This window comes from Uloborus diversus, chromosome 3 (assembly GCF_026930045.1).
Source record: "Uloborus diversus isolate 005 chromosome 3, Udiv.v.3.1, whole genome shotgun sequence".
NCBI lineage: Eukaryota > Metazoa > Arthropoda > Arachnida > Araneae > Uloboridae > Uloborus > Uloborus diversus.
Window position 1 is genome coordinate 122,215,822 of NC_072733.1, and position 24,359 is coordinate 122,240,180.

The window sequence follows — 24,359 nt, forward strand, 5'->3', positions numbered from 1 at the left end:
TTGGGGGAAGTTAAACGGCAATATCTGCAAATGTTTCATTTTTTTATCTACTTTCTTTAGCTTTGTTGTACAAACTTGCGTACTTGGTAAACACTGAAAATAAAGTACCGAGATAACCTCAATTTTCAACATTTTACATTTTTTTTGGGGGGGGGGATTAAAAACGCCTTTTCGCAAATATGTCAAGAACTCATTTTTATAGATACTGCGGTTTACCTGCCTATGGCAGAATACCACAAGTTATCACTATAAAAAAGGGAGCAGCAGAGATAAACTAAAAATCTAAGTATCTTTCACTTAAAAAAATATTACGACAGTAAACCATGTTTGTACCACATATTACTTGCAGATATACGGCTCTATTTGACCACCTATCTGACGTTCTCGTAACTGCATAGTACTCATAACATTCCGAGCAGCTGCTTGCAGAACATTGCTTGATCTGTGACTTTATTTTATTATTTGAAGCATAAAAGTGAAGCATTAATTTTTTTTAAGTTTTCCCTCAACCAAATTGCAGTAGATCAGCTAATTTCGGGGTATAAGTGAAGGAAAATGTACATCAAATAATTTCGCCGTAACCAAGTTGAACTGAATCCTAGAGCTATCTCAGAAATAATTAACAGTTTGCATAAAAGGCCTAGTTTCATTTTCATAACATCAAATATTTCTTTTTTATAAAATGAATCATTTTCATCACCTCAAACGGTATGGTTTGAAAAATAAAATTTAACCTAAGCCAACATATAAATCTATGTATGTAATGGTAAAAAGTTCGGAATTTTTCTTACAAGGCCCGTCATATCAACCTTCGATTTGGAGAGTGTGAGAGGTAATGATTAGATAATATACAACCTGAGTAAAAACTTATGGCCAGTATAATTTTCTTTAAAAAAAGGAAAATGAAATTAAAGGGATTTTAATATCATTGTATTATTAATTCTTAGTGTTCATTGGTAAGAAAGAACGCAACAGACAGGATTTGTAAAGCATGCAATAACCAGAAAAGCAGTGGTTTATTCAAAGTTAGCATTTCAGCTTGAGTAAAAACTTTAAGGCTATTAGTATTTTTTAAAAACTGCAAGTACTTATACTGTAATAAATCTCACCTCAGTTTACAAGATTGTGGAAACCCTTCAACTTGCAGTTTTGTGATTAATTTCTTCAAAGTTTTTGTCGTACTTGTGGTGACGATATCGTAAGGTAAAAAATTAACTTTTCAAGAAAGAGGGCAGATTGAAGCTTTTTCTTCAACAAGGATAAGAAGGCGTACTATTGCGAAAAAATAGTAAGATCGAAGACTGAAGTTAACATTTTTGTTCGATTTAAACACAATTAGGGTAAAAAGAAAACCCGGGAAAACTAATGCTTTGTCCTCGCGTCATGGAAGAAGAGTTTGGAAATTATTACATTACCTGAAAAGTACTTAACCAGGAAACTTATTCAGATGATAGGTTTAAATGTTTATCAAAAACGATATGTAACACAATTAGAAGGTGTGGAAATTTTATTAATGCTGCAAAATTGCTTAAACCTCATTTATTGAAAATGCACGATATAGAGCGTTTCAACTTTAGCTAGGAAATCATGACCTGGGTTAATCAATGAATACAAATATTTTTTTCTAACGAAAAGAAGTGGAGTTTGGATGGACCAAACGAACGGAAGTACTACTGGCATGATTTGCGAAAAGAAAAATCTATTCTACAAGCGCCAATTAGATGGAGGCTCTGTTAGAACTTGAGAGTGCTTTTCTTACAATGGTGTGTGCTCAATTGCGTTTGTTTCAGGTAAAACTCACAAGCATATCAAAATGTTCTCCCAAGTCATCTTTTACCAAATGCTGAATTTATTGCTGGAGAAAATTGAAAATATCAGCAAAACAATGCATCTATCCATCCGAGTAACAGTGCATAAAATAGGCTCCAAGTAAACAATGTTGAAACTTTGAAAGGACCAACTAAGTCTCTAGACCTTAACCCAATAGAGAGCTAATTGGTCGACTTAGCAAGAAGAGTTTATGCAAAGGAGAGACATTTTACTTCATCAATAGAGCTGAAATCTACCATCGAAGATGAATGGTAAAAAATACATCCCGAATTTTGTCAAAATCTAGTTTCATTCATGAAAACAAGAATATTAGAAGTAATTTGAAGGAATGTCTCCCACACAAGCTTATAAATATTTGAATTTTTGTCCTCATATGCTTTTTTCTATGTTGGTCTTAAAGATTTTACTCAGGTTCAAATATTGATATGTAATATTTTCTGATAATGAAACACTTGCAATTAAATTTTTTTTGTCTTTTTTACTTATATTTAAGGTTAATAATTATCACTCATGACTTTTTGATCCTAAGATTAAGGTGTGTTCCAATTTCTCAAAAAAGTGCACTGGACTTAAAGTTTTCACTCAGACTGTAAGAGTGGTATCAATAGATTACAGTAGTCGAGTCCGGACTTAGACGAGGGATGCGTTTCAAGACACTTCGCGTAAGTCGACATTTCGCGTTGTAAAAAAAGGTGTGTATACGACTTTTTGATAAACAAACAATTATTTTAGACACTTGTAAACACCTTTCAGAATGCTTTATACTACTCTTTAAGTGTATGTCAACGTTTTCTACATAAAAAACTGAATTTATACTGCATTAAAAAATCTTACGTTATTCAATATAAAATACTGTTATGATGGTCAAAATCAATGATCAATGGGAGAGTGAGACAAGGTGAAATACTGTACGTACAGTACGGAATAATAACACCGAAGTGCAACACTATTACACTACTGTACAGTAGATAAAGTAAAAATAATTACTATTATAACTAAAAAAAAACTGAAGATGATAATGGTTTGTGCTGTGAAACTCATTCGATCGATATCAACGTCCTCCTGTATATCGAGGGTTTTCACTCTTTTTTTTTTTTAATTCTAAGGAACTTTCTTTTCCCTAGCTTAAACTTAAACAGCACACTAGATACTACTATTTTAAATTAACTCTCAAATTTCGAGTGAAAAACACACAGTGATTATTTGTATACCCTTGCAAAGCGATGGTTCGATTAGTACGGTGTGAGAACTTCAGTGATGCTTAAGGAATCGAGTCCATTCACGAAACCAATATTTAGTAGGGTCTGGTGGGGTAAAGTGGTCATAAAATCGTAGGTTTTCAACTTAGGTGGATAATAAATACAACAAATTCTTTAAACACTTCAGCTTTTTTTGTTGTTATTTTACATTGCATTATTAAAGAATACGGTACATTGCATTTTATTAAGAAAAACATTGATTTTAGTAGTTTTATAGCACCTGCTTTTCCCTATGTTTTTATGACCACTTTACCCCATGGGGTGGGGGAAAGTGGTCATAGCATGGGGTAAAGTGGTCATAGTTAAAAATAGATGCAAAACCATTATAAATAACCCTAAAACTTGTATATTTCTGTTGTTTTTATAGTTACAAGTATATTCACGAGTATATGCGTGTATACACGAATATAGTCGTGTCATGTTATACACGAGTAAATACGATCCCATATGAGTAGATACATGTATACATCAGATACATGCATGCATCCTCCCCTCTAACACCTTTTAATAATGTGATCAAGAGTTTAAACTCACCCTGTATTCTTGTATTTCTTATGCTTGTATGTAAGTGTCTACTCAAGTAGGTACGCGTATATTACATGTATATTGTATACCTGATTATATAAGTGTTCATGTATATACGAATATAAGAGAGCATATACATGTATAGTAGAATATATAGCTGTATGGATAAAAGATACTTGCAGATACCCATATAACGTATTTATTGGCGCATTTATTTGAATACGCCTATGTACGTGCCTACACGAGTATTTATGCTTATGTATACGTATATAGTCGTATATTTAACCCCGTTTACTGTAAAAACAATGCATATTAAGTAAAACTAATATTTAGTTTGTATCTGTCTTATACTTAAAGATTAAGTGACATCAGAAGAACAATATTCGTTAAGCCTAATATTATGACCACTTTACCCCATCTCACTTAAATTGTTCTAAAAAACTATCTAAAATAGATTCAGCTAACTGCTAATGAGTAAGAGTTCTTAAGGCATGTAGGGAGCTTCCTGTGCAGTCAATCTGTTCCTAATTCTAACAAATAAAATTTCCCAAGGAAGTTAAAATAGGTGTTCAGATTTTAAAATTTTTTCTATTCGCGCAAAATATTTTTTTTACCAAATAAAATTTTGCCAGTTGTAAAATTTTGTATTCAAAATGTAGTTTCTAACTGCCCTACTCTAAAATAAAATTTTCACATTCATTCGAACATTTATTTCCAAGCTATAGCCATTTATTTGAAGTATGACCACTTTACCCCATTGACCACTTTCCCCCACCAGACCTTAGACAGTATCGAAGACGATTGTCACACCCAGCAATTCGTACACGAAAATTTTCGTGTTGCGGGCGAGGTATTCACGTCATCTCTAAAATTCGTCACTCGTGGAAAAACTCGCGTCATAGCCGTTTCGCGTAAGTCGAAACGCGTTGTAGCGCGACTCCACTGTATAGGGGCCATTTGCAGTAGCAGAATGGAATGGCCTGGTAAGCATCTTTATATGTCGTGTAGGAGTTAAAAAAACCGTAATTTTTTTTTTTACTACTCAGCAAAAAGTTTGAATTCAGTTGTATCTTGAAAGACATAATCCTTTTCGACTAGAAAAACTAGTCATGCTGTAAAGCAGTAAGGTGTGTCAAAATGTGCCTGTTTTGAGAGATTCAAAATTTAAAGTTCACAGAAAGTTGCTTAGAAAGTTGCTTCTACAGCCACAAAAATGCTACAAAAAATTTATTCAAATCAACAAATATTTAGATTTTCCGGACAAAGTGTTAAAAAAAAAAAAACTTTCTACAAGATAATAACTTTTTCTATAGGTTTTTTTTTATTTAAGGAAGGTAAAAAAAAGTTTGTAACTAATAAAAGCAATGAAATTGAATATTATTGTTTAAAAAACAAAGTTTTGATGCTTTCTCCCGCATTGACGCATTTGTTTTGCTCCGTCCCCACCACTTTTCGATAATTGCTCCCCCCCTTCCCCTCTTCAGTTTTGGACGATTTCATGGCCATTTTTGGGAAGGGAGCATTATATTACTCGTAATCGTTTCTTTAAAGAAACAGAAGTGAAAAGTTTAAAAACACAAACATATGTAGGCGGGTGGGGCTCTTTGGGAGTTATTCCCTCCTAAAAAATTACTAAAATCTTAGAAAACGATTTCGTTCTTGCTGCAGAAGTAGAGTGTCGGCCTCACTCAGATAAGGGCTTATTCCAGTTTGTAGTATATATGTGGTGTATATACAGGGTGTTCCGTTTTAAACTGGAAAGACCTTTATTTTCGCAACTGTTAGCCCTAGATGTATACTTCCAAATGCAGAAATGTTCAAAATCAGATGCAGAGTTAAGATTTTGAAAGAACAAAGTATTCGTATTTTTCATTGCTATTAAAAAAATAAATGCAAATGTTATGCCGTGATACGCAAAAACACACCACAAAACCCCGAATAATTTGAAAAATCACACTCTATGCACACATGTAATTTTAAACACTTGTTAACCACTATATTTTCCCCAAAAGGTGTTATTGACGGCGAGTGAAAAGTGGTGTAAATCACAAAACGCTGCGTTTCATATCTCGGTGAATATTGATCGTACTCATTTCAAACTTTTTGTGTTGTAATTATTTTTCAATGGAGATTATTTCCTTAAATATTAAGTTAGAGGACCTGGGACCAGTATAAAAAGTTAAATTTTGTATTTTTTGACTTATTTTTATTTTCACTTGAAACTTTCAATGTCTTCACACTGCATCTGATTTTGAACATTTTTGCAATTTGAAGTATACATTTAGGACTAAAGATTGCGAAAACAAAGGTCTTTCAGGTTAAAACGGAACACCTTGTATAAATGGGTCTGTAGAGTTAACGTTTCATCAACTTCAAAATTTTAACATCCATTTTTTTTCTTGACCGTACTGTGCTTTATTTTTTTCACATTTTTGACAGAAAAATGGATGATGCATGTTTAAGTGTTTAGCGGTTTGGAGATCCTTGAACGGACGCTCTCGCATGCGTTACATTTTTCATTGTTTTAACAGTCTGCAGTCGGCGAGGCATTTATGTTTTCTGTTCAGTACCTGTGACATAAAGTTTGATACTCAAACATATTTTATATTTCTGTATGGAACATGATCACGTTAATTAAATGTTCCCAAATGCAAAGATCTTTCTGAGTAGCAACCAAAACCCGACCATGTTACAAACATAATTCTTTGTAACACAAAACGATGCTCATTGTACCGTAGCATTGCTACTACTACACATGCCGAGAATACTCTCTGTTCAACCACCATATTCCCACCAATTCTCATGCAGACCTCTCTCTAAATATATGAGGATGATAATATGCTGGACCCGATACCATCGAAATATGAGCTATTTTAGTTCCCGAAGAAGTTTATGAAAATTCTGTAGATTAAATAAACATTTATGCATATAGACAGCAAGTTTACTTACGTAAATGTTATGCCTCCGCTCGAAATGAAATTTATTTTTTACCGTTTGCATTAACTGTTACAGTCTAAGTTTCTCATACCCTTGCGAATCTTTAAATAATTAATTTATATACTTCAGTGAATAAATTTTGCTTTAAATATTAAAACTGCCTGCAACATCACAAAAATCCCTTTTGAAACGAATAATTTAGTGTGATGCCATAAAGGTTACGTTTATTTGCTTTAAGAAGCTCGGGATTTTTCTTTCAAATATCTACCCGTAATTTTCATTTTTGGTGATGTAGAAAATGTAGATGTGACAAAAGCAGCTCAATCGTAACTGGAAAAATCTTGTGCAGAACTGTGTTGTTGAAAATGACGTAATCATTATTAGGAGAAATCGTATTTCTTGGCTTTTATCCAAAAAGCGGACATTTTTGAAAGCTCAGCAATTACGTAATCGAAATCACGAAAATTTGCCCGTTTTAAAGAATTATATTTGATAAATATTTATCTTTTACTAATTTTAATTATATTGAGGTTTAAAATTCGAATATGTAAATTAACCGTTTTTTGAAAATCATTGCGTTTTGTCTATCTCTAATCAGACATATATCTACACACAGGCATATTTTTTTAGATAATTACTAGCTGCGTCGCCCGGCTTTGCACAGTCTATCTCGAAAATAGAAGTTATTTCTAGTGACGCATGTTCAATAATCAGACTTCAATTAGAGAGGAAAAAAAACTGTAATTTTTCCCATCAAAATGATCCCTTTTAAAAAAAGAAAACGGCAAATCAAAAATTCCCGAACAAATGAAACGTAACCCTCTGCAAATACAAAAAATAATACTGAAAAAAGAAAAATAAATCGCCAAATAATAATCAAAAGGGGAAATTTTTACATCAAAACAAAACAAAATTTTATCTAGTCACAGTCGAGGAAAAAAAAAATGGCAACCTTCTGAACGCTAATTTAAAATGAGATCGCGTAAACGATAGTTTTCCGACATGAAACTCGATGAGTTTCATTAAGCTTAAAAGTGCTTTTAAATTTTTTTCCCGCTGATTTTACAGCTTTTTTTTTTTGAAATTCGAAGGAAGTGGATGAACTCTATGGATTTTTTCGCAGGTTTTCGAATGGCACTAAAACTGAACTGATCGGATAAGTATTTCGGGTAGAAAGAGTCATTTTCGGGCCCTAAAATTAAATTTTAAACGGTTCGTTTTTTTTTTTTTTTTTTGACGTTCGAAAATCCCCCTACGTTCCTTCTCTGGGGCCCAAGTACCTCCCTGCCAAGTTTGGTCGAGATCCGACGAAAACTGGATTTGTATAGGGAACTTCACACACACAGACATATTCTTTTCTTTTTATATAGATTAGTGTACAGGTAGCCATAGAATTAATTAAAAGCCAGAAACTTGTGTGTGATTAAATTGATTTTGTGGGGAAGATTACACAGCTCAACAGTGATTTTGGTGCTGGGGTTTTTGGAGCTGATTTCGTATGAATTCGGTTCCCTGAGTTCAAATAGGACATCGGTTTTTGCCCAGAAGCTCAAATTTCTAAGATATAACATTTAAATGTACAAAAACATAGCCCGGTCAATTTAGACAATGGAAATAACAAAAATTCCGGGAAAGCTAAATTTTTGTAGAGACCTTGGGTTTAGCATTACAAATAAAGTGCCAAATGTCCCCGTCGATCCCATGTGCGTTAAAAAAGTATTCGAGGTCAAAGGTCAAAATTTTAGGTTTTTTTTTGGATTTTTCTCAAAAACGGTAAGTTTTATCGAAAAGTACCTCAGACCAAAGTTGTAGATCTCAAAATTCTCTATAAAAATAGTCCTTATGTTTTTTATCTCCAAGACCAAACCATTTCCCAGATAATGCGTACTCTCAAAAGACAGCCAGTCACTTACAGAGTCCCCTCTACTCGGATGGCCTTGAATAACATCTGGCTATTCTAGTCCATGTGGCGTCGTTCACATACCCAGGGGTGCCCAACCCACTAAGGGCATGGGCGCACCTCTCAATATCGCGGAGCCCCCCCTCAAAAGCAAGAGCCCCCCTCCAACAACTGAGAAAAATACCCCTCAAAACAATCCCCCTAAAAATTTCGATGGCGCAGTCTGGGCCATGACCCCTTCTAGGTGGGCTGACGTACATGCTTCTTTTAGAGTTAAACGTGCAATTCGAGTGAATAAACGTATTTATTACAAGCGTCTACTGTTTTTGCTGATCAATATTTAAGAAAAATGTCACAAAAGTCAAAAGTCCGTTACAATTCGCGTGGATTGCAGAAAATCATGCACCCGGAAAAAATCAATCTCTGCAGCAACGTGAGGATTTAATTAGAACGCCAAATACTTCAAAAGTAAGTCCTCCTCGTACTGTAGCGCGATTAAGTGAATTTGAATCCAGCTTTTGTTTTCAAAAACACTGCTTATTTTGTGGTTGTGAAGCGGATGAGGAGGCTGAGAAGAAGAAAGCGCAGAATTATCGCAGAAATATTCATAAAGCAGCGACTAAATCATACTCAACATTAAAACGTGCAAGGGCAGCTCTTGGTACACCTCAGAACGATCTTTAGCTAATTTTAAAAGGGATTCTTTGAATGCAAGTGTAGAAAATTTAAGAATTTTTCTGCGATAATTCTGCGTTTTGTTCTTCTCAGCCTCTTCATCCGCTTCCTCGCCACAAAATAAGCAGTGTTTTTTACAACAAAAGCTGGATTCATATTCACTTAATACCGCTTTAGTACGAGGTGGACTTACTTTTGAAGTACTGGATATGTTCATTAGGGTGGATTGAAAAAAATCAAAATCTGATAAACGCTAAGTAATAACCCGGAAAAGTTGCCTTTTGTAGAGATATTTGGTTATGCAAAAGGATTTCGACCGCGAAAAATATCTTGAGGTGTCGCTCCGCCTTGAAGTTGATCATAAATGCATAAAAACTGGAAAAAGTTACAATAATTTCATCAAGTATCAAAATTTGATAAATTTGATGTTATCGCTCTTAAGAACAGGCTTTTTGTTTAGATTACACATTGCATAAGATCATTTTAATAATAAACTGTATTCTAAAGTTCCACACATGCGTTGAATCTTGAATTTGACCAATATAGTGTCAGAATTGATTAACACAGTGTTGCTCCGTACCTAGAGAAAAAACATTAGAAGTTATGATTTGTAAAAGTTTGCTTTCATATTAATTATTTCTTACATAGATACGGAAAAAAAGAGCAATAAAACATTTCTTATCTAGTAAAAAAAATGTTAATTCTCCACTTAGCCCATAACTTTGGCTCAAAATGTCAAATTTACCTATGATAGAGAACAAAGGTTAAGTATAAAAATTTTAAAATATAAATGTGGCTTGCAACAGCCCACATAAGTCACCCTTTAAAACAAAAGACGTTGCTAAAGAAACTTTAATGGGTTTTGAGCCCTCAAACTGTAACCACATTGATTACAATAAAACATAAGTTTGGCGTGCGAGTTGAACTATTTTGCTTTTCATAATTCTCAGTCTTGATTGAAATTGTGGCTTGATGGTATTGTGGCTTAATATTTCTAGATTCTAATCTGAATCGAATAAATCCATCCCTTTTGGTTAGACAACAAACTGTACCTGAACTTCTTTCTCTTATTTTACCTTTTACCTATCGTCTCGCTGCTTTAGTATGACATGTGAGGTTTTGAAAACCATACTACTCGGTAGGTACGCCATCAAGCAATTTCTTTCAAAGTTTTATCGTAAGTCCCCTTTTTGAAAGAGGGAGCTGCCGAGTTTTACCAGTTCTGCTTATCAATGAGCTCATAGTATTCTCTCAGCTTCAAAATTGAAATCTGGAATTATAAATGTTCTTTGTCCATCTTCGAACTGGTCGTCGTAATCCGTCTCGAAACAAGTTCTCTGATGGTCATCCGCAATACCTAGTGTTATATTTTTTAGATTCTCAAAGTAACCAGTTTGCAGAACAAGAGCTGATGATCCAAACATAATACGATGACAAGTTTGAAGAATTCGATTGTACAGCGAAAATTTACAATTCCCGATTTCAACTTGAGTTCTTTGATAAGCAGAAGTGGGAAAACCCGAATCATCTTCTTAAAAAATTAATATCAGATAAAACTTTAAAAGAAATGGTGCTTGATAGCGTAACTATTGAATTATATGATTTCCAATACCTCACGTTATACTAAAGCAGTGAGACGACGCGCAAAATTAGATGAAGAAGCGTCAACCATAGTTTGTTGCCTAACCAAGAGAGATGGATTTTATAATCTAGAACTCTTAACTACAATATATCACTAAGGCCAAACATTGTCAGGAGTCAAGGTAATAATGCGACTCGCCAGCCAAACTATGTTTTATTGAATGAAATGTGGTTACAGTTTGAGAGCTCAAAAAACATTTAAAGGGGGGGGGGGTTGTTTAGAGGGGTATTTTTCTCAGTTTTTGGAGAAGGCTCTTGTTTTTCTTTGGGGGGGGGACTCCACGATATTGAGGAGTGCGCCCATGCCCTTAGTGGGTTGGGCACCTCCGGGTACGTGAACGATGCCACACGGATTAGAATAGCCAGATGTTATTCAAGGCCATACGAGTAGACTGGATTCTTTAAGTGACTCGCTGTCTTTTGAGAGTACGCAATATCTAGGAAATGGTTTGGTCTTGGAGATAAAAATCATAAGGACCATTTTTATAGAGAATTTTGAGATCTACAACTTTGGTCAGAGGTACTTTTCGATAAATTTTACCGTTTTTGAGAAAAATCCAAAAAACCTAAAATTTTGACCTTGGACCCCGAATAACTTTTTTCGCGCACATGGGATCGACGGGGACTTTTGGCACTTTATTTGTAATGCTAAACCCAAGGTATCTACAAAAATTTAGCTTTTTGCGGAATTTTTGTTATTTGATCACTATTTTTATGTCTAAATTGACCGGGCTAACAGGTCTAAGTTACATTTATAGATCAAATAAAACACAAAACAGGGATTTTTTATTCCTATTGAATTGTGCAAATAATAAGAGATCGATTACCAAACAGTTCGTTTAGACTCTTGGACATGGGTCTCTAATTTTTAAGAGCGTCAAAATGACTAAAATTGTAGCAGTCTTACTTAAGAAAACTTCACCTTAATTTTCTTTCATTTTCTTAAGTTTTCTTTTTTATTTATTTACCTTTTTTATGTGTACTTAAGTGCGGGATACTCTGTCTCCCAACAAATATTTTGAGAGATTGGTAAAGCACCTCAAAACCCCTGAAGTGGTGGTTCCCTATTAATGTTAATGTTTATAAGGTTTGACTTCAGAGGACCCCCCAAAAAATTTTTATTTCGGGTCACCCGCTTTATTAATCAGGCCCTGAAAAATATTGTACACAAAGATTCAGCTCATCAGACGTCGCGCGAAGAGAATACATGCAAGCCAAAAACTTACAAATTGACCTTAACTTGTTGAAGAGTTATTACTAAACTTGTCAAACTTTTACTGCATCCGGTGAATTTTCCTTTAAGTTACTAGACTGCAGGCAGACAATAGGGTAAATATGCCAGAAGCAATCCTTGTTTAAGAAGCCTACACTTGCTTTAGAAGTGCGCAAAATGGAGCTAAAACTGCACATTTTGGGTAAAACAGCAGCACTTATCTAAAAAAGTAGAGCTGCTAGAGAAAAACTAATTTCATATTTCGATTCAGAGCTCCAAACATATCTAAAATCAGTTCTCAAACTCTGGGTACCAAAGAAAAAACAATTTTTTGTCAACCTGTGTTATACGTTAAAAATATGTTTTTCATGAGTTGGTGAGGAGTTGGTACGGTCCGACAAGCAACAGCAATTTATTTTTTATTTGTATAGTTTCAGCTAGAAAAACTTTTGAAAAGTCAAGTCGAAATACTGTGAACAATTTTGTAGAAAAAAGGTTGCTTTCAAGTATCATGTAATAATAATAATAATAACTACATCATCATAGTTTGAACCTACTACGTAGAATATCTCTATTGCTTGTTGCACCGTTTCTAAACTGTTAGATCAACTCTACAGGCTCTTGTTGTTAATCTTACATTACCCTATTAACTAAAGTTCATTTAAGCAGTAGACTGACGTTTTCAATTTTATTTGTCTAAGAATATAGGTATTGCGCGTATAGTGTGCATCACAGTGTGACACTTTAAGCATTTTACTAATCCAGAATCATCTAAATCATTCAATCTGAGGCCCAAGCAAATACGGGGGAGATGCCATGTCTACACACTAGTCATCATAACATCTACACACATCGTCACAACTAGTGGGACAAAATTGCATTTACTTTATTTTTTTCTTATCGTTTGTGTGAATTCGTAGGTTTTTCTAGATCCACTTTTATAATACCTATCACAGTGACAAATATTGCGCAATTTGAAAAAAAAAATAATTTCTGTGTTTTAAAATAATAAAAAATGCAATCGAATTTTTTGGGATTCACTGTACCCACTCTTCCAATACTTTGTAGAATTATAAATAGATAAACTCACGTTTTGTAAAATCTTGTTCGGTTTTGTTTTGTACAGATTACGGTCTCGTTAATTAGAAAAATCTATGATCATTAAAATAGACTTAGTCAATCTAAAATAAATGCTTAATGCGAATTATAGAGTAATACTTTCATAAGCTCAAATTTCAAAAATGAAGAGAGAAGCACAATAGCCAATTAATCTACCCCCTTTCTAACTACATTTCAGTGAGTCTATCTAGTAGTATTTAACAGATAATTAATTAGTTTAAGTATTTAACAGATTGTAGATACATATTAAGTTTTTTTTCAAAATCCTAATAAATATTTGAAAAATGCGTTCTGTACAGTTAAAAAGGATATGGTAATTGACGGATTACAACTGCGAAACACTAGGCACTTAAAGGCGGAAAAGGTGAAAACCATTTTTATGCAAATTGCAATTCAGAAGTTAGTGTACTTTTGCTCAAATTTCTCAATTTTTTTCCCTCTGTTATGTTTAGAATATCGGTTGACTCAAAAAGTTCCGTTTAGAAACATAAGAAAAAGGAAACACCGAAAAGAAAACCTAAATTTTAATAAAGAAAAAACAATACAATGTGCACACTCGTTCTCTTGATATAGATGCCACCCTTGTTTAGGCAATAAAAATAGGGTTGCACGAATGTTTGGATACTCGAATCAAAACTCGGTAGCGTCTGCGATTGTAACAATCAGATCTGGCCTGTTTATTGTCAAGTAAGGCTAATAATGATTAGTAACGATCATACTTGTTTTTGTTTCAAATAATTGTCTATGTATTGCTTGCCAGGAAGTACTTAGAAGAATGGATTTCAGGTACTTGGGATAATGAAAGCCACTTGATCTGAGATTTGGGCGGTTGATATAATGTATCAAAACTTCCCCTTCTAACCACAGAAAATCCCTTCTGTTCATGGAATTTCCTATTACAGTATCCGTAACCATAAACCTGTCCATGAATTTCGCAAGCGTTGTTGTTCCTCGAGTTAAGAAATCGGAAGACAAACCGTATATACATTTTAGAATGTCATTGGGTATTTTAGAATATAACGGCTAATAATAAGAATAGTTCATGTTACTCAAACAAAACCTAAGAACTTATAGCAATTTCCTGAGTAACTGTTGAGATTTTTTTTATTTCATTTTATTATTATTATTATTATTATTATTGTAACAACACAAAATTTTATAAAAATAAATTATTTTATATGAAGTAGTGAAACGTATTTGTTATATAAATAGGTTTAAAAGTTTGTCCTGCCACAAATATCAATTAAGCTTTCAGCATAGTTTAAAAACGTTTACTTTAACTCTGCGAATGTTTCCAAATTAACGACGAAATGATGCGAACATTGGTTAAATTTGATATTTATTTTACTATAAATTTTTTAAACACGTTACTCGCATGTTAATAACGAAACACTTGAGTATAGATCCCCCGTACCACCTACTATACGTGGTTTTACCGGTTGGAAGGGCCCTGGTCACATATTTATAGCAATTTATATTCTAAAGTTAAATTCTCGTAATATGGAAGATGAAAAAGTAGGACATAACAAAGGACGTAGGATATGAGGGACCGCGCTTTTTTTTAAATCTGAGTCGTTTCTGAGCTTTTATTTTTCAATTTTAACGCGAACCGTACCTTTTCCGAAAAAATGTTGCTAGGTCCTTAAGATCATTAGAAAAAAATCATGTCCCATCAAAACATAAAACGTACAAAAATGCAAGTCTCGCTTGCACCCTGAAAAGTTGTGAGAGCTCATATTTAAACATGTCAGTTGTTTTAGTTAGTGCATTTGGAAGCACCTAATAATAATTTTATCTTTAATAATTTTATCTTAAATAGTTTCTATAAAGGTACCTTGCAGCATCAATAGGGACTGTGTCAGTATATGACCTATGTATCTGAAAAATAAATATAGTGTATTTTAAATTTTGCGCCAACGCGAAATTCGACGCAAATCTCCCGTGACTTTAGTCCCTCTTTCCGCGACAAACTTGCAATCATAATTATGTACCATAAAATGTTCTCTAAATATTTCATTAAAATCTAACTACAAAAAGACACGACCTTGAGGGTCACGGATCTGGACGAAAGTCTGGATTTAGGTCAATTATCACTAGATATGAACACCCAGGTAAAGCGATTTGACTGCTGCCCTAGTTCGGCCGTAATAGGGGTTCAAACTTTGTAGTTTGGATTCAGAAAAGCAATGGATTTTCCTCTGAAATGAAACTCTTTTTTTCTCTTTTCTTGGTATTGCATTGCAGTATCGCCCAACTGAATGTTTTCACAGTGTAGAAGGAATTTCACCGCCCTTATGTGGTACTAATAAGAGACGCGACTGATGTTAAGAGAGCAAATATTGTGCCAAAGTTTCAAATACCAAAGAAAACGCTATTGCAGTTCCGGAGCCAAACAAGCAAATGTAAACCCTCCTAGGTGCCGAACTAAAGCCTATGCACTCAAACTATTTTACCTTGTCTCATATCTAGTACTAATTGACCTAAATCCAGAAATTTATCCAGATTCGTGACACTCAAGTTTTTGCCGTCTGAGCCACACCGATTTGACTCCAGAATTGCAATGGCATTTTGATTGGAATTTTAGAATTTGAAACTTCGGGATAAGGTCTACTCTCCCAAATTTCTTGTCAGTACAACAAAGAGGAGGAGGTTTCATTCTACGTTGTGAATTCATTTAATTGGCTCTTGCAATGTAAGAAAAGGGGGAAATGTTTAATATAAAAAACCATTGCTTTTCTGGTTTCAAATAACAACTTTGGACCTCCGTTGCTGCCGATCTAGGGCCTATGCAGTCAAATCGCTTTACCTACATACATATCCAGTGTAAACTGACCGTTTTGTAGTAAGTTTGAAAATTTATATTTTTACATTTTTCTAGCTAAACGTACACAGTTTAAATAGCATCATTCTTATTTTGTTTATTTATTTTTTAAAACCATTTTTAGACATCGATTAAGTTATTCCATAAAGTATCATACAAACATTATGCTCCTGTTTAACACATACATTATTTTTTCTTTATCTTTTATTAGTACGAATGTGATAAATTACAAAGTTTCGTAACGTAAACAACTAATATAAATAATTTCACTTTATGTATTAGTAAAAGAAACATATATTTACAGCTCAATCTAAAACCTCTTTCTATTAAAAATTCTATTAACTCTTTCCTCACAGTATTCATTATAATACATGATCTTGAGAGGGAAAAAATTAGCTCCTTTGTGTGCAGTTACGGTACTTCCTGCACATTTCTCCTTTTGGTGGAGTATGACATCATGGAAAGTGAATGAATATCCTCAAAGATATTCAACCGTCGTTCCTCGATTGCTCGGTAAGCAATTATATTATAGCAGTCATTACGAATTCCTTCAAGCATTCCCCTCCATTCAATTCGATCATTGCCTCCACAGTGAGCTCCCCGCAGGCTTCTTTTGAGAGAAAATTCCCAAAAGAACCAAATGCCGAGTCTCTATCTTGGAGATCGCAATGGTCATGGGTTTCGGATATGGAAAAAAAATATATTGTGGCACAGAACATAGAAAATATCGAAATATGTCAGGAAAAAGGCCGAAAGTTTTTTTTTTTTTTTTTTTTTTTTTTTTTTATATCGTCGAACTTAAGAATATAATCGCGTTTTCTCTATTATCAGTTTAAGCAGAATGATTAAGAAACTTTGTTCGAGTTGTTTGATGCGTTATGAGAAAACTAGCCACAGTAATATCCTTTTTTTCTTTTTTCTTTCTTTTGTCAATCGCGAAACATAGATAAAGGACTAGTTTAACAAAACAGGCAAAACATATCTAGAACACGTATTTAAAGAAAACAAATATGTATTTAAATACTGAAAAAATATATTAAATAAAACTAAAGAAACATGAATAGTTAAGGTTGATTGCACGTTCCTCACTAAGCATTTACTGTATTTACTTCGTAGTTCATTTTTAGTAGATAATAGTTTTGGCTGTACTAAAGAATCTCGTCCGAAAAGAAAATAAATACATACATTGTCACTTTTAATCTACGAAAGACAAAATATTTGTCATGTCAAATACTGATTCCTAAGGATATCTAAATTAAGGAAGAATTGTTAATTTAAACTTTCTATTTTCTCTTTCCAACTGAACGGCTTTTAATTTAATTTAAATTCAATTAAGCTCCAGACTTTCTGGTTTTCAAAAAGGTAAAAAAAAATGTATATAATTAAGAATATGCTGTAGCATTTCGAAAGGAAAATGCGAATAAACTAACTTAATTTTAAAATTAAAAATATACCCTGTGGAATATTCTTAGGTGGTAGAAACTAATGCTGTGGATAATTTTTGCTGAAAATACTGAACACAGCGATGAACTCCGTAAACTGCGTGGGAATAATATTATCAAATTGATAATTTTATGACTGAACCAGTAATGCTGTTAGTGTCCTTCATTGCGTAACTATGCAAACTAAAAATACTTTAATTATTTTTTAGTAGAATATAGGAAGCAAAATAAAGTTTTTGTTGAAATGATCTTACATTTAGAGGCTATTTTAAACGGATAAGGGTTTAACTTATTTTAAATCATTGGGGGTTAATATGAGAATATACCGATAGAATATGGTTTAGCAATTGCTCAAGAATTTATTGCATAACTTCCTTATAAAAAAAACTTGAGTATTTTTTGGATTTTTTTAAATTTATTTAATCTCTAACATTCGTATTTCTGCAATATAATTTGCAAGATAGTTGTACCGAGTTTTTAATCAATGTTTTGCAGCGTATTTTGACCACTGAATAGACGAGGAAAAACTCATAAGACTACACAAAATATTTCTCCAAAAAATATTTAAATACAAAAAAATACCCTCATTATCTATCGCTTTTTAGCGTCATAAATGCATTTTAAAATGTTTTTAAACATATAAGTTTTTTCACTAAATTAACATTTTTTGTGTAATTTCATATTGTTTTCCTAACACTAAATTACACTGGCCTCAAAAAGTTAAGGTACAACCGGTTTTTTGCTCCTTATTTGCAAATGAATGAATGTAGAAACAAAAAAAAAAATTGGATGATATGTGCATTAAACGTTTTTTTTATTGGATGCGTCATAGAAATTTGTATAAGTTTACTGTAAAAAGGATTTATAGCAACAAAAGCAATATTTGCGGAAAAGTCCATTCTTGAAGAAAATTGAACATCACAGTGTTAGGTTGTAAAATGTCATAGAAACAATACAAAAATGGGTTCCAATAAGGAATAAGTTCTCCCTAACCTGAATGCATTGGTGGTATCGATTTTCCATGCTGTTTATTAAGTTGTCGGACACCGGAATAGGAAACGAAGACCAGACACAGAGTGAGCCTTGTTCCAGCTCATGTAATGACCTTGGAGGAGGACTTAAAGCAGCAACCTGTCTGCCAAGATTGTCCCAAATATGTTTTATTTGATTCAGGTCAGGAGATCGAGCTGGCCCTTCCGTTCGTTCCAAACCGTGGTCCTCAATATACTTCTCAGCAATCCGAGCTCGTTGAGGTCGTCATTATCGTCCACCAGAATGAAGTAATTATTAATAGCACCAGCATATGGACGGACATATGAATCAAGGATCTCATCCCGATATCTCAGACCAGCCAGAGTTCCTCCATGAAACATATGCAGGTCTGTATGACCACCGAGCGAGATCCCTGCCCAAACCATGATTCCACCACCTCTATAACTGTATGTTTTAACAGTTGCTAGATTGATGGTATTTAGTGATCTGTTCCCTCCAGATCGGTAGACGCCCCTGAATCACTTTTCTATGTAAATCTGGACTCGTCTGTGAACAGCACAGAAGACCAATGCTACTGGGTCCAGGAAACATGTTATCTTGCCCAGCATAAGCGGATCCTTCGCTGTGGTCCGTTGAAAGGAACATACACAACTGGTCGTCATGCATAGAGACCATCATCGGGAAGACGACTTCGCACCGTGGAACCATATTCTTCTTCCTGATCCTATAAAGTGGTCTGCAACGAGCTGCGGCATAGTAGTGGTTCTCCTGCTTCGGAGGTCGAAAGAACTAGGAAACGGTCTTCTGCAGGTGTTGTAGCTCGTGGTCGGCCTGTAACAGGTCCTTTAGACACAGAATATTCGGATTGGTATTGATCCCAAAGTCGCTGAACAACTACGAGACACATTGAGACGTCTTTCAGCATCATCCTGCGACAATCCAATTTCCATCTATCCAACTGCCCGCCACCTAAATGAATCGGGTAAACGACGTCTCTATGACATTTTCTAAACTCTATTGATCATTGTCACCGAAACTGCCAACAACAGTGGAAAATCAGCGCAACTTACACACAAAAGCACGAAAGAACTATATTTGCATTTTTTTTCTCACTCATAAGATATGTTTTTTTCTATAAAATAAAAGTGGTAGCTACCGTTTTTTTTATAAATGATTGTAAAGTTCGTTATTATCGTTCATGCAAACTATGACTTTTATTGTTACTACCATTTTTTTAATGGTGAGCTTCGAGAAACATGTTGTACCTTAAGTATTTGAGGCCAGTGTATTAACCAACTATTTAGTAACAAAAATACATTTAGAAATTTGCAATAAGTTTATAAATTGATTCAGGCAGTTATAAATGTTTTCACATTTTTTAAAACTTATAATATCCTAGCATTTGTTCGCATAGAGCAACCGGTTACACCTGTCTGTTGATTTGATTAAGTCAGTGATTAGTGCGGGTGTGTCCATAGGATATTTTCATAAGCTTTCATCAAGCGGTTGTTCAACTAGAGCGTGCCTGATTAGTCACCAGTTAACCGTGGTCAACCGGTTACTTAGTTACACACCCCTACACTAGAACTAATGCTGTGAAGAGGCATATGGAAACTGTTCCCATTTGCCCTAAATGTTGTGTTTACAAGTGCGCATCCTCTACCTTTGGGATAACTTGCAAAAATAAATGGTTTTTAATTCAATAAAAAAAATTAAACAATGTCAAAAATGTACCTGAATGTGCACATAATGGTTTTTAACAATCAATTTTAGCTTATTAGTTAGTTTAATATAAGTTTTGGCATATTTGGTCCCGTTAAAAAGACAGTGAGGAAATAATATTCAACTCCTGTTGAAAAAACGCAAATATTACCACAGAGAGACAAAATGACGCATTGCAGAAAAAGTTTTGCTGTAGGACAGCTTCTGTCATTACTTGTGAATCTTCCAAAATTTGATTATTTAACTTATCTTAGCAACTTATACGATGATAAATTGCGCATGTTTTAACACGTGCCTCTCTGCCTTTCTAATATTTTGAAAAAAAAATCTGAGAAAAAATAAATTTATTATTTACAATTATTATTCTGTTGTAGGTTTCTACCACAGGTACCGTAAACGTGCGCTACTTTGGCCTTAGGGTCCATCTTAGACCCAAATGCATAAAAAGATACAACGTCCTCTGTCAACCAGTAGAGCTCAACTTTTTCAGCATATTTTGACGGAGTCCACTAGAGAGCATTCCCAAGCTCTCAAATATATATACCAAACAGTTCTATAGCTCTTCTCAAGAAGCAACACTAGTGTTTCTGCATTCCTTTTGTTAAAATGTGCCATCATAATCTCTCAAAAATCTCCATTTAGAAGCAGTTCTACATCAGCTAAGAGTTTAAGTACCTATTTACGAGCACTATCTAATACTCGATGCCGTAGTATAGTTGCACTTCTCATTTCTGTTTAGGTTTTCTTTTTAAAAATTGACAATAACAACATATCTCTTTACCTAAAAATTATGACCTACTTTGACCCAGGAGAAAAACTTGAAAACATCCGCCAGAGAGATTTGGAAAAGTAAAGAATAGCTAAAATTAAGACTCTAAACAGGAAAAACACAAGAAAAAAACCTGGAATTCTCGGCAACGGATAAATAGAAAGATTGCAGACTCAATTCATTAGAGCTCAGTTACACGACTTTCATTGTGGAAGATGACGAAGAATTAAAAGTTGCAGGAGGTTTAGAAAAAGGTTTACCCAGTTGCATCTACATATTACAAATATTGTTAAAGTTGTTGGAAAGTTAATGGTATTTTATTATTGTAGAACGGAATGAGCTCAGGTTTCCAAAGATAGCTGTTGGTGCGAGAGAAGAAGGAGCGAATGTTGAGAGCAAATGGAATGAACCAAAAAGTTTTGGAAGTGACCGATATTTTAGGATCTTTTGTTTTACGAATAATGTTGTCTTAGTAAAATTATTTTACCTCCAAAATTGATCAAAAGATGACTGTTTTTCATCGGTAATTTCTGAGACATTAGCTAGGTTTACACAAATTAAAAAAAATAATTTTAATAATAATAATTTTCCTTAAAACAAATATGTGTGATTCAAACTTCTTTTAAATGTATTTTTTATTCCAATAAATAGTTTTTCGTATGAACGAACGTTTTTCTTTGACTCTAGTTAGTTCTACAGAGGTTTTAAATAGAGAAAACCACTTTGGGCCAAAGTAACCCAAACGCAAGGGTATCATTTGTCTAAATTAAAAACACTAATAAAGGGTAAAAATACTCGGAAATAAATTGATCACTATTCAAAAAATAAATTAAGAGATCTCTAGATGTGTAAAACAAGTTTCCACAGCTTAGATATATGAATAATTATAAAAGTATTGAGAAAAGAATGAGAAAAAATAAAAATCTGGGCCAAAGTTGCCCGCGTTTACGGTATCGATAGTAGGCATTTCTTTTGTTGTTTATGGATAAAAAACCATTTTAGTTTAGTCTGCTAATTACGTTCTACATATTGTTACCCTTACGTATTTTCAATTGCTTTTTTTCAAGTATTCTCACAAGCTTATTTGATACTACTCCAAAATTCAACACAGATGAAAATGATATTTTTATGTATTGCAAGAAATATAAAAGGCGGAATATCGAAAGAAAAATCCCACGTTTTTAACGTGAAGCACTTTTAGATACATAACACAATTTGTTCACAGAAGAAAGGAACAGAAAACGATAAGATTGGCCAAAGTGTACTTACTCATACGTAGTAGGACTAACGTTGATGCGCATGGCAACACTGCCTGATTCGAATTTATTGGCAAGAGTGACGTGATTTCCGAACAAGCAATATCTTGGCATTTTCGTTCCAACGACTCCAGCCAATATTACTCCAGTATGAAGACCTATTCGCATCTGCAATGAGATAAAGAAATTGGTTTTTGAAGTTTCAGCGATTTTGGTCTTTTCATTCGAAAAAATAAATAAATAAACGTGGTGCGCGCTTTTGTTTGTTATTGAAAGAAAACGGATACATACACAAAAATTCTAAATTCGAGCTGCCATCGTGATTTATTGTACAAAAGAAAGGATTGGTTTAAAAAACAATATTTTCCCCTTACTTCCTCTATTTTGACGCACTTCATTTAATATTAAGGCGGTTTTTTTTTAATATTGGGGGGGGGGGGACTATAGATAAAAATTACTACCCCGTTTGCTCAATTAAGCAAATTGCATTATTATAAGTATGAATTGTTGTTTTCCGTACCGAGCTTCTGACTGTATGATATTTTATGCTTCATAATAAAAATATTATAATAATATTTTTAACTATCTGCTACGAGTGTGAAAAAAATATTAAAGTTGAACATCTTATAAGAAAATACCATATTACATGTAAGATAAGGGATTTTTAAGTCTTTTCATTTTCATTTTCTTTGCGGATTCAGGACTGTTGTGATGTTGTAAAAATGCTGGTATCCTTCAATTTTTAAATTTTGTCGACTTACTTTTTTCTACTCTCTGCAACTGACTTTCTTCAACTTGGGCAAATTGCGTATCACCACTGAAACTAGTTTAGGTATTTTTTTTTTTTTGGAAAGTGTTGCAAATTGTTTTAAAAAAAGAAAGAAAATACGATCATGAATGTTTTACAAATTCAAATGTCAACTCTTAACTATTTCGCTCGCAAAGAAACAATAAGCCTTGAAATAAAGACTCATTACGCATTAATTGATAGCAACAAAATTACAAAGTAACACAAATTAATTTCTATTGTGATTATATAACTGAGAAGTAACTGCTTTTTGTCCAGGGCACTGCTATAGGAGCTTGCTGGTAGGAGCACTGAAATGGGTTAATTGTTATAAGTTCTACGAATCTGTGTTTAACACTAGAACGTCGAGAGGTGTCATTTCGACACCTCGGTATTTTAAAAGTAATGCAAAATGTGAAATTCACTCTGGATCCATACGAATTTTCGCGACTTTTATTTAAAATGTAATGGAAACTCACGCATAAAGTTAAGAGAAATTAGTTTTTTTTAAATTGATTTTATAGGTAAATTTACCTAGAACGCCGGTGTGGTGTCAATTCGACACTGCAATAATTTTATCTGCAATATACTGAACTTTTTTTAACAGCAGTTCTATAATAAGCATCAGAGTATTGAAGGTCACCAATGCCTGTAAGCAAATTTTAATTTTTCACACCTGCTTATCACGTGATAGTTTCTGATGTTATATGAGAACTCATGTGATATTAATTATCAATTGCACAGGGCTTTTGGATTTTCTTTTTTGCTGCAATTGTTGATGAACTTGCGTATAGGTTCGCAGCTCTTTGGATTATTTATGATATTTATTATTCGAGCGTTTTATATTATTATAGTTTGAAAATTTAAAAATGTCTCGCAAAAAATGGTTAAAAGGGCGAAATGCGCAGATAATATATCAATAATTCGCAGGAAAAAGGAAAAGGAATGAACATGAATTTCAAAATAACAGCCCACCAAAGCGCAAAAAATATCAGGTAAAAAAATGTAACGGAAATGAGACTAAAATATATTTTTCCTGTAAAAGAGGTAAAAGAGTAGTATGTGGAAAGTGCACCAAACATATAAATTATCTCTGTGTTTAATGTACATGGTGTAGGTAAGTTTTTCTGAAAAATATTCTGCATAATTATTTTTCCCCCTATAGATATAATAATTCATCTATCAATAAATTTGATGTCATTTTATTATTTTATTACCATTCATAAGTTAAAAAGATATTAAAACGAAAATTGCATTTATTTTGTTCGAATATCTCACTTAGTTTTGACCAGTGTCGAAATGACACCAGTCGGCGTTCTAGGGGAAAAAAACGTTCCAGGGTTCTAGTTCATATTCACGCCTACGATATTGTACAAAAATAAATTCCAGTAGATGCCGTTTTTCGAATTTCGTAGTTAGTTATGTGTAATAAGCGACTACATGATTTTAATACTTTTTGCATGAAAGTAC

General features: G+C 33.6%; 1 protein-coding gene across 1 annotated transcript in view; it reads right to left on the reverse strand.

Annotated features, from left to right (window-relative positions):
* LOC129218922 (guanylate cyclase soluble subunit alpha-1-like) overlaps positions 1-24,359 on the reverse strand; it is a 144,092-nt gene that overhangs the window by 1,388 nt on the left and 118,345 nt on the right. The window contains exon 5 of the mRNA XM_054853242.1: positions 22,116-22,270. Within this exon, the coding sequence (XP_054709217.1) occupies positions 22,116-22,270 (155 nt within the window). The remainder of the gene's footprint in view (positions 1-22,115; positions 22,271-24,359) is intronic.